The following is a 12,115-nucleotide window of genomic DNA, read 5'->3' as shown; positions in this document are numbered from 1 at the left end:
AATTATTACTGAGATTAAACATGAATTATGGTGTAATTGATATGTAAATCTGGCTAATTGTGTCAATGCACTCCTGCTAGCACTATTGTTCTTTGGTTCTTCGCAACAGGACATTCCTGCTTGATTACAGGACCAACAATGATCATTTCCACGCTATTCTGAATAAAATGCATTCATTTAATTGCAGAATTTTTTTGAAGGTAGTACAGATGTAGCTTTCGAATGGCTAGCTTCGATTTAGGTCATGACGTCCTAGATTGTTCGACCATTTTTACAAGCATATTCTCTCAAAAGCGCTGGCGAACCTACTTCTGTTGCTTTGTTTTTTTCCCCACTGACTTGCATAGATAGAGCAGTGGTCCATTACTCCATTTCCCAAGAAGTGTCTTTTGAAAAAGAACAGAGGGTGGATAGGGATGAGGTAAAAGATAGAAGTTCTTTAGTGCTCTAACAGCATCAGGAGAAGCTCAAAGGCACCAGTCCAAAGATATGACTTAAAAATAAAAAAAGCTCTTAATTCTGTTTGACGATGTGAACTAGAGGTTCACAAGGTTCTTCCATGACTCCTTCTGCAAGTTACAAATATCCCAGTAGGTGACCGCAGTGTTTGCCTTTATTTACGACACATGAAATTAATTATTCAGCTAAATCATTCAAAACCTACATGTTATTCAGAAATGAGTGTATCATTGAATAATTTACTCAACTGATTCATTCAAAATGCGGATTTGTTTCATGGACAAAACAAGTGACTCCTTATGAATGATTTATTGAATTATTAACCCAGGTGATTAATTCAAAAACACTTAATTCTGGAACAAAACAATTGAGTTTTTTAATGAATGAGTCACTGAATCATTTGCACAATTGATTTGTTCAACTTTACAATTCTGATTCATTCACAAACAAAACTAATCCCTGTATCCCAATTTGCATACTATCCATGCCAAATAGTTTCTAGATTATTAATCTTGAATAGTATTTAGGGTAGACAGTATGTGAAGTTGGGATGCTGGCACTGCCTTTATGAGTGAGTCATTTATTCATTTACTCAGTTTACCCAGTTTCATCAAGATTTATTCAAAACCTCAGATTCACTCACGATTGAAACAAGTGAATGTCTTTATGTCGGAGTCATAATATCATGATTTCATTATTTTTGTAATATGGTCCATTTAATCCATTTAAAAATAGTGGTAATTTCAAATTGCAGTTGTTTTCGGATAACCCAGGAAGCACTTAGATCCACCCAAGCTTGCTTCCGTCTGTACAGTCTAATATCCAGATTGGTGGCCCCTAACACACATTTATGGATTTGGTCATCCCTGACTGGCATTTGGAAGCCGAAAGCTCAGAGATCATGGAGCAATTTCCGGCGAGCCCCTCGTGGAACTTTAGGATTCAATAGGTCAGTTACAGTGCAGCGAGATTTAATGGAAACTTACCAGCGGTGTCCTGCCTATGCTGTTGAGGTAATAGAGGAAGCCTTTGGTGTGGTAAATTGTGGGGCTTAAATTAGGGTCCGGCTTCAGCCACTGTCTGTTGAGGTCCTCAGCGGTGAGAGAACAGCGATTACTGAAATAAATCAAAAGAAAAAAGAGATTACAAAGAACAGAAAGTCAACTTTAAACTAACTAAAAGTCCAATTTGGATTTCATGAGCTCTTTAACACATTTCCAGGGATCAAAGTGACATCAAAACCCATCTGAGTTTGTGATCCAATATCTGATTCAGCTAACCTATCTGTTTGAAAACAAGATAACCAATCTGTCTCTGTGTATCTGTGCGAATGTTAAAAACGCCAGAATTGTGACGTTCCCATATCAGCGCCTACCTTTACAGGTTACTGAAAGGTCTGTGATGAACAGAGCTATCTAGCGTACCGTGCAACAGTCTGTTGATTAGAGAAGGCGCAGCAGCTGAGCTTTATCTCCTGACAAAATCCTACTGATTTGGAGGCAGCTTGCCAACTACAGACTCCCCCACATTCAGTTCCTGAAAGCCAATTATAAGACACAATGTTCAAACATTAGCAAATTGATAGGCCGCGTTTGAAATGGCTGAGCGCAACTTTTGAGCCTCCGATCAGAGGTGCTCCATCTGATGATATATCGTGTGCTTTCTTAGGGTCATTCTTGATCTGGATTAAGCATGAGGCAAAACACACTCACCATCTGAAAATAAATATATGCTAAAACATCCTGGCTTTTTATAAAATGCTATGACTGTCTTGATGGACATCGATAATGGCTGCGCGAAAACACAAAGATGGAAGTTGCAGTATTCTTTGACTCTGAACAGTTTGTTCAACCAGACTTTTTCTGAGGATATCGCCGATTGAACTAAGATGCCTTTAGGTGCATTAAAAATTAACAGAAACCACAAACAGAACGGCATGACTATAAATACAACCCACTTTTTAAAGTCTCTGAGAAAAGCTGTGGTTCTCTGCTGAAGAAGTTCGAGCAAAGAGCCACAATTTTCAAAGAGTTTCATCGTAAACAAAAATGCCATATTCTAGGGGTCTGGAGACAGAGAAAATACTGTATTTGAGGCGACAAAACACAGTTGTCCCGGAGAGTTTTCAATGCACTACAGGGGGGGGGGTGCAACAAAGTGGAAACAGCACGAAAATTGTTCCTCCCTACAGCTGTCTATAGTTTAAGGAAAATAAGAGAGCCAGAAACACTGGATGTCAGTTGAGATGACTTGAGAGTTAGATCAACATTAACCGTCTGTCTGTTCAAGCAATGTTTACACAAGGCGATTTCCAACTCATTTTGCCATTATGTATTCATTGCCTGATATTTAGATCGTAAATATTTGATGAACCAAACTGAAACTGGCATCAATGACTTCATGTTTTTTTCCTCTCGGTTTTGGTGGCTCCAATTTGCTCTTGACAGAAATAATTTATGAACACTTCCCTGCTCTTGTGTCTGATGACAACTGAGAGGTGGAACAGTATTTTGTTCCCTTTTATGGTTCTCCAAAAACTGACAGCCCCTCTAACATGTCCTGCTTTTAAAATGTCTACTTCTCAATATTTCACCCAGTGCACTGCAGTGCATGACACATTCTGCAGTAGCCCAAAGCAACCCTGGTTTCAAAGGCCAAAAATAATTCAAATAATAGTTCAGGATTAATGTTTAAGAGAGGTAATAAAAGGTATGTCATCATCAAAAAGCAATTAACACATGAACAGAATAGCATTTGACACCATCAAACCTAAAAAAAATAAATAAATAAAAAAACCATAACACTCGAATTGGGACCCTCACAAAAGAACAACTAATGGAAACTTGACTCCACCCACTTCAAAACAGAAAGCTCAATGGGCATTTGTCTCCACCCAACTCAAAAGAATTGTCTAATGGGAATTTGCCTCCACCCAACCTCAAAAACTGAACACTCTTTGATTAATTAGACTCTGCCCACATCAAAAAAAATTAGTAATTGGAATTTGACTTCACTCAACCTAAAAAATGAACGCTTAATAATTTTGACTTCACCCACTTTCATTCAGCATTACAATCCACCCACTGTGAAAACAATATCTAATTGGTATTTGACTCCACCCAACCTCCAAAACAGAACACTTAATGAGGTATCGAGTTCAGTGGGTATTTGACTCAACCCATCTCAAAATACAGAATGTCAAATGGGAATTTTATGCCAACCAAACTCAAAAACAGAACACTCATTGTTAAGTTTGACTCCACCTACCTCAAAAACAGAAATGGTAAATGGACTGCATTTATATAGCGCTTTCAACAGACCACATGGCAATCCAAAGCGCTTTAGAATTTGCCTCACATTCACCCATTCACACACCGACTGCGGTGTCAGCCATTCAAGGCGCCATCCAGCTTGTCAGCCATTCAGAATGTCTACTGGGCATTTGAGTCCACACAACCTCAAAAACAGAAAGTCAAATGGAAATTCAACTCAACCCAACCTAAAAAACCAAACACTCCACATTTTTTACTTCACCATCCTCAAAACAGAATGCTCATTGGGCATTTGTTTCCACCAACTTCAAAAATAAACCAGTCAATGACAATTCTGACTCCACCTAACTCTAAATGCTCATTGGGTATTTGACTCCACCCACCTTAAAAACATGGTGTTCAATTACCATTTGGACTCCTCCAAATGAAAACAATTCCGGTCTACAAGGTTTCGGATTAAAATCTAAAACAACAACAACAACAACAGGTTGACAACGTGTGAAGTGCTGGACCCAACTTAATACCCAGTGATAATTCTGACTCGATATTGATTTTGATTCCACTCTCCTCAAAAATGCAAAAGCAATCTTGGTCTCAAAGGAGTTCATCAAATACCAATTAACTCATAAAGTATAGGCATTTGACTCCAACAAAAAAAAAAAAAACTAAATACCTTATGGTAAATTGACTTTGACAATTGACTCCAAAAACAGAATGCCCAATCATCATTTAGACCTCGACTACCTTAAAAACTCAATGAATACTTGACTCAGCCCGACCTCACAAATTAAACACCCATGGGCCATTTGATTCCACTAACATCAAAAACATCCAATCAAATGCCTCCTGACTCATTGTCATAAGCAAACACATCACGCTTCAGCATGCAAATGCTAACTGCTCTGAAAACATTTATTTCACAGCAGGCAAGAGCTAGTTAAGGCTTTAATTAAGTTTACTGTTGTTCAAGTGTATACAGATTATTATACAATCATCATTTATACAGTTTCTGATCCAAAAACTTATAATGAAGCCATTACCGCAAGTCACTCCCCTTTTATAATCACCCACTGAAAAATAAAAAAAGCATGCTTACTGAGACAAGAAATGACAACAGTGGGAGTTTTGGAAAGAAAACTGTGTCTTGTACATTTTTTTAAATTAACTATTTATAAGGAGATGAAATGGCTGACAATGAGAGGAATCGACGCAAGTATATCGCCTCAGAGAGGAAGCGCTGTCACTGTAGTGCTCTGTTGACCAGACACATCGCTTCATCCAGAGATGAGTTACAGTTCACACTCAGTTCAGCTACAACACAGATAAATAAGAGGGAAGGGGGTATCAAGGCCCCATCTCTCTCTTCCAGTCACATCCGTCCTATCCCAATCTATTTTATGGGTCTTCAGTGTAACTGCTAAGCATTATGGAGTGTGATATAGATCTTGTATAATTTGCTTATGATTGATTTGGTCACCATTAGGAAAGGGCACAAAAACGATTGCCTGTGCCTCCTGATGCAACAATAATCACAGAAATCGATAAGCAATCCTGGAGTTATTTAAATTGTATTATTCTTGGTGTGCAGCACTTCTCATCAAATAATCTTTGATGTGATATAAAATGTGATATAAAAATGTGCAAGTTTGGGTGTGTGTATTGTTTGTGTGTATTTATGTATGTATGTATGTATGTATCTCTCAAAATCAGCATTGTATCTAGTCGGTATTGAAAAGTAAAAAAAAAAAAAAAAAAAAAAATGAGAAATCCGCTGTGTTATTCTGTCATGTTTTCTCCCTATCTTTCCAAACCATGACAAAAGCCAGTCTCCCTTCTCTGCAGAATGTGATACATCCACTCAACCAATCACAGCACACCATTCCATGCATTGTAAACGGTTACTGACAAGCTACGCAATATCATGTTCATGTTAATCACAGACAAATCGCCTTCAATTATGAACAAGCTGAGTTCTTAATTGCTTGTCCATGACAATGTTGTATATTAAAAAGTGAGTGATAAGTGACGTGACATTCAGCCAAGTATGGTGACCCATACTATCAGTATCAGTTATCAGTTATCAGGTATCAGTTTTAAAATCTTTAAAAATCCAAATCTGGATTAGAAATTGTAATGCTATTATAACCTAAAGATGCAGTGTGAAAGTTTGAAACAGTTTTCATCTTGCCAGTTTCTTGGTAAACAATCACATTTTTAGTCAAATTAATCAAAATGGATGTATAATGTTTTGGAACCAAACTCTTCATGTAAATATATATATATATATATTCATAGTACCCTTATATATATATATATATATATATATATATATATATATATATATATATATATATATATATATATATATATATATATATATATATATATATATATATATATATTAATCATTGTATAAACCATAATATTGTAATATATATTTTTTACATTAATATTAACAACATTAATTTGTAATATAGTATAATAATTAGTAAATACATAAGTATTACAAACCTCTTATTTAGACTGCTGTAATACTCAATAATCAGACTATTATAATACTCACATTTTGTCTTTGGGTGTCCATTAAGTGAAAGACACCTTTCAGCAGACACTAACTCAATGAACTATCTCTCACACACATACACGTGCACGCGCACACACACACACACACACACACACACACACACACACACTTCCTGATCAACTTACTGAACCAGGACAGTTCAATTTACTCCCATGGTTACAGTTAGATCAGTTGGATCAGTCTCGATAGCTTTTCGTCGCCTCGGCTAATGAGGTTATATCTTCGTTTTCTACTCAAATCTCCATCAGCTGGAGATGGGCACAATCAGTGACGTTTAGTAGAGCGAGAAGTAGTCTGAGTGAAGAATAAAAAAAGGGAAAACTGGGAACTGGATATTTCCAGAAAAAGGATACTATGAATGCAACACTGATTGGTTAATTGTACCATAAGAATTTGAAAAAGGACAGAACACTTTACTCTAGCTAATATTTGTCAGAATAAACATATCAGTAAAGTGTTTAGTATATACTGCATAGTGCTCAGAAAGCTAGTACCGCATTGTGAAAATAGCCCATGACTTACTTAATCACCTGGTTCACATTTAAGGGAACAACAAAAACGAGGAGGACAAGACTGTATTTAGAGTGTGTGCTGTTTGGTGGGACACCAGAAACTCCCATTAACGGGGAGAAATTGGAAAGTGGAAATTCATTTTCACTTTTGTTTGTACTGTGCTGATAGCAAGGATGAGAAAGGTTGAGGTGAGAGAAAAAGCAGCAGACTCTCTGAGCCCAGAACTGATGATGTAAAGCCTTTCTCCCACACGTCTCCTCTGACTCATCAGTACTTAAGGGAATGGCTGTTTGTTGGTTCACCTTCAAGCTGAAAGTGTAGCGTTATTTGTATTTCAGCCATCAATAATGGATAGTGCTGTTGGCTATTGTTTTGATTCACGAAGAGAAACCTGCAGGCCAGTTTTAAAAAGTTTTCCTCTTCAGTCTGCGAATAAAGGCCTGTTCACAAGGTCCAATGATTCTCAACGATAGTGGCATTTTTTTTTTTTTTTTCGGTTTAAACAAATCATTGTTTAATTCACAGAAGTCTTCAAAAAAAAAAAAAAAAAAAAAAAAAAAAAAAAAAACAAGTATGACCAGCTACTGTAACCTATTGAAAGGGTCAAAAAATGAATCCGTTAAAATAAAAAATGAATGAATCTGAGGTGAATGGAATCAAAAGATTTGCATTATAAAATTAATTACTGAACCAATCTGAATAAATTTTCTTGGAAATAGAATCAAAAGAGTATTGATACAAATAAATCAATGAGAAAATATGAATGGATCTTTGGTAATGTACATTAATCTTTGGGGAATTTAATAAAAATAACAAATTTGAATGAATGTTTGGAGAATATACTCAGAGTTACATTACAAAATAAATTACTGAAAAAATCTGCATACATTTAGTTTTCTTTTTCTTTTCAAGAGTAAATAATCAAGAGTAAATAATAATTAGCATCAACAAATCAAAATCACAAAATTAATCAATGAAAAAAGGAATGAAACTTTGGACAATATAATCAAAAGAGTTGCATTACATAATTAATCATACAGAATACATTCCAAAATGAATTAACAAAAAGAGTCATGTTACAAAACATCAGTGAAAAAAAAAAAATCTGAATGAATCCTTGGTGAATGGAATCAAATAAGACAAATTATAAAATGAACCACTGAAAAAATCTGAACAAATCTTGGGTCAACTGAAACCAAGTCACAGAATGAATCAGTGACGAAATCTGAACTAATCATTGGGGAATGGGATAAAAAGAGTTAAGTTACGTAATGAATCAGTCAACAAAAGTGAATAAATCTTTGGCCAATGGATTCAAAAAGACAATTCACAGAATGAATCAGTGAAAAAATCAGTGAACCTTTAGGAAACAGAATGGAAAAAAAGTCAAAAAAGTAACTGAATTAATGAACAAATGTTGTTTTTCCAATCAGCTGGATTGTTTGATTAAAAATTGTTCCAAAAATTTTGACTTTGTGCAAATAGGCCATAGTTCTTTAAACTGCACAATACAGTAATTATGCTCTACCTTTATATTCACACCTTCTTATCGGTGGAGGATAAGGGGCAAGCGAGCATGAAGTGCATTTGAGAAGTGAATATAGAGAGACGTGACTGTAATGTTACAATATAAATGTGAAGACAGCTGTAAGGGTTATCATGTTCATAATGTTCCATTCAACTATGAAACTACAGGAAGACAGAATGATGAATCATTTAATGATAGGTGTTATCACCTTAAGGCAGAGTCTTGCATTTAGCGTGCTTAGAAGTGCGACTTTTGGCATTTGTTTATAAGAACTGATGTTCCTAACAGAAATGTATAGCTTGCAGGACAGCAGAGCTGAAAGAACTTTTGAAGAGAGGACCCACCGGCCAACTTGTTGAGACTATTGGCCATATGTCAGACTCCATATAGGATATTGTGGATGATGGTTTATAAAAAAAAAAAAAAAAAAAAAAAAAAAAAAAATTATATATATATATATATATATATATATATATATATATATATATATATATATATATATATATATATATATATATATATATATATATATATATATAATTACACAATTAAAGTTAATATATTTCATTTTAATTGTAAAATTTTTTTATTTTATTTTTGTAAATAAAAATATATATTTCTCTTTTCTTTCTAACATTAAAGTGTACTGAAATTCAGATGTTCTGCTAGCTTTGTTGTATGTCCCCCGGGAAACGGTCCTGTTTCCCTGTGCTAATTACAAAAATAGAAGTGTTACAAAATAGCCTTTGCTTAATGACTGTGAAGAGACAGTAATATATATATATATATATATATATATATATATATATATATATATATATATATATATATATATATATATATATATATATATATATATATATAGTATTAATGATCCCCCCACTGTGACACTTTGCATCATTTTTAGAATAGGAACAATCTGTCACCCCGGTGAATAGTGTGGAGCGTTGCTGATTGACTCTGACTCTGCCACAGAAAATCAGTGGAAAAGAAAATGGGGCGCCATCTTTAATAAGCAACACCACAGGGACAGCAGAGAGAAGGCATTAGCTAAACCTTGAGTTCTCATCACAACAGATTATGAAAGAAACTCGGAGGATCTCGCCTCTCAAGGTCGCAGAGGATTTGTGTGCTACAATAAATAGAGCAAATAAAGCCTGAGAAATTTACAAACAAAATGTCTTCATGAAGAAAGCAATGTGTTGATATAATGCATGCATTTTGACAGAAACATCAAGCCCTCCTCGGATTTTTTAGCCAAGTGGATTTGATATGCAACTTAAAATGTAAAAAAAAAAAAAAAAAAAAAAAAATGATGTTTTAAATTAAACACTGTCATAATTTAACTATCTCACTTCAGTCTCTCTTTGCATTTAGCCCTTATTTATCAAACGTCTTACTATAAAAATACAACAAAACATTTTCTTACGACCTTACGTGAATTATTGAGACAAAAATGCATTATGAAGAAGAAAAGCACCTGCTATTAGTAGCATCGGAGCTAACGTTAGCATCAAGCTACATCAGACAATTTATGAAATTATTAGTACACTTTTACTCAAAACTCACTTTAAACCCCGATCGAGTGTTTATAATAACTTTCTTTAGTGATCAGGGGTGGAATTTGGTCGTTTACTGTTGTAAAAATATGTTATTTGTAGCCTTTTTCATCGCTGCACAAGTTAGCATTTCCGATGTACATTTTCGATTTTTTTTTTTATAAAAACGCCCCAGATCTCAAGAAATTCTCATACCAAGCTTTACTATCGTAATCGCGGGTTTATTATTCGGATATTTCGTGTGTACAGAGATGTTTCGGTGTTGTTTTGGCCAGATAACTACCAGGAAGTGTGCAGGAAGCATGTGACACGATGTGGCGGTGTCCAGAAGGCCCAATCGGAGTCTGAGTCACACACAGCACACACAGCTGACAACACAGCAAACACATACACAGATCGCTGAGAGAGGCTGTTTATCATCAGATCGCGTAAATCCATGGAAAATGAATAGAAATGACGATTCTGTCTGAAGAAATATGAAGTAAACATCAGTAAATATATCCATATATCTCCGCAGATATGCATCTTTTGTCTATAAATCCTTATTGATGCTGTTCAGTGAGTCTATGTGAACACAAATAAACCGCTGCTGACGTGACTGAATATGAGTGAATGGTGAATTTCTATTCAAAATGTGGCATAATACGGATTTATTATTTTGCACTCCTGACATAAATCACTAAATATCTGTCAATGCAACAATGTTTTATCAAAATATTGGTCAAATATCGAAGCTAGAGTCTTTAAACTTTCAATTGATGCACAGTTTGTCCAGATGAAGTAAGACAGTGATGTTTAACGTGCTGTGGAAGTGAAACAATAATAAACTGGGGCCGTCGGCGATGTTTGCACGTAATTAAAGTCTCCCCAAACCCATATGACACAAAAGAAGGCATCAACATTTGTCAAAGCTGCTCTTTTCCAAACACCAAAAAATACAATGTGTTACAATGTGCTCAGATAGATACAAATAATTAGGACATTACAAATAAAATAAATATAAATAATATAAATCAATGTATAATTCATTGAAATTCATTTCATATTTTAATTGTACATTGTTTTTTTTGTTTTTTTATGTTTTAAATTAAAAGTATGTATTTAGAATAAGCTGACAGACAAGAATGCAGCCATTTTCGGTTCAATTCCAGAAAATATGTCATGTATCTGTTCTTTTTGCATTGACACACCTGTCCTGAATTACCTTGGCATTGGCAAATTAGATTCTTTAAACTTCCTCAAACAGTCATGACACATTCACTGCTGTACCTTTACTTTCTGCTAACCTTGAAAATGAAAATGAGATGCTTTTCTTCTTGTTAGTAGCGACTGTCCCTTTTTTGCTTCTGAGCTAAATATAATTTCCATTCCAACATCTGCCTCCTTAGTCCCTCATTCCCATTCAAAACTCCAGCGGAACTACTGTTCCAGTTCAGAGCAGGCTACATGACAGACATGTCCCGCAGGACAAATCCTAGGGAATGAGACGGGGGGAGCAAAATGTAGGAAACAAGCATAAATGACAACTTCAACAGAGACTCTACTTTGCTAAAAATGGCTTTGCTGTTAAAATCAAGCGATTCCTCAAATACATATCCATCATAAACAACAAAATTATAATTGCTTTTATCTAGTATATTTGACATGAACATCAAGTGGCCTCACAACACAGTGCTAAAATGGGTTAAATTGCACAAAAGTAACAATAACACCCTTAAAATCAGCTATTAATATAATCATGAACTACATAGGCTCAACAATAATAATTTCTTAAAATTCAGATTTTAAGCATGAGGTAATCACTTGGAAAATTGATCATTTTGGTTTCTAAATCCCGTGTTTTCTTTTACTTTGCACATCTGCCTAATTTTGCAAGGTTTCAATGAATTCACACCAAAACACCACAAATTCCAATTCTGACTGAAAATAATTAAATAAATAAAAAGTTATACAAAATAGTAGCTAAATGCATTAAAAATAATAATTTACCAAATAATGAAAATTGTGCCATTACAAACACAATATATTTAGAAAATTTAAGTTTAATAAAATAAAACAGTGAATGTAATTGGGGTCCCATGTTTTTATTTATTCAAAACATCTTTTTTATTCTGCAAAAAAAAGGAGGTCATACAGATTTCAAACAACATCAGGGTGAATAAATGAGAACTTTTTTTAGTCAAGCCATTTTTTAATTGCA

The 12,115-nt window shown here is 34.6% G+C and overlaps 1 protein-coding gene across 2 annotated transcripts in view; it reads right to left on the bottom strand.

Annotated features, from left to right (window-relative positions):
- The window catches only part of LOC128014194 (cytosolic carboxypeptidase 4-like), a 191,371-nt gene that overhangs the window by 35,836 nt on the left and 143,420 nt on the right, over positions 1-12,115 (bottom strand). For both annotated transcript variants that reach the window (XM_052597556.1, XM_052597555.1), the window contains exon 20: positions 1,446-1,575. In XM_052597556.1, coding sequence (XP_052453516.1) covers positions 1,446-1,575 — 130 coding nt within the window. The remainder of the gene's footprint in view (positions 1-1,445; positions 1,576-12,115) is intronic.

The sequence above is a fragment of the Carassius gibelio genome, chromosome B25 (genome assembly GCF_023724105.1).
Source record: "Carassius gibelio isolate Cgi1373 ecotype wild population from Czech Republic chromosome B25, carGib1.2-hapl.c, whole genome shotgun sequence".
Lineage (NCBI taxonomy): Eukaryota > Metazoa > Chordata > Actinopteri > Cypriniformes > Cyprinidae > Carassius > Carassius gibelio.
Note: the sequence above shows the minus strand (reverse complement) of the source record. Positions and strands in the feature narration are given on the sequence as shown.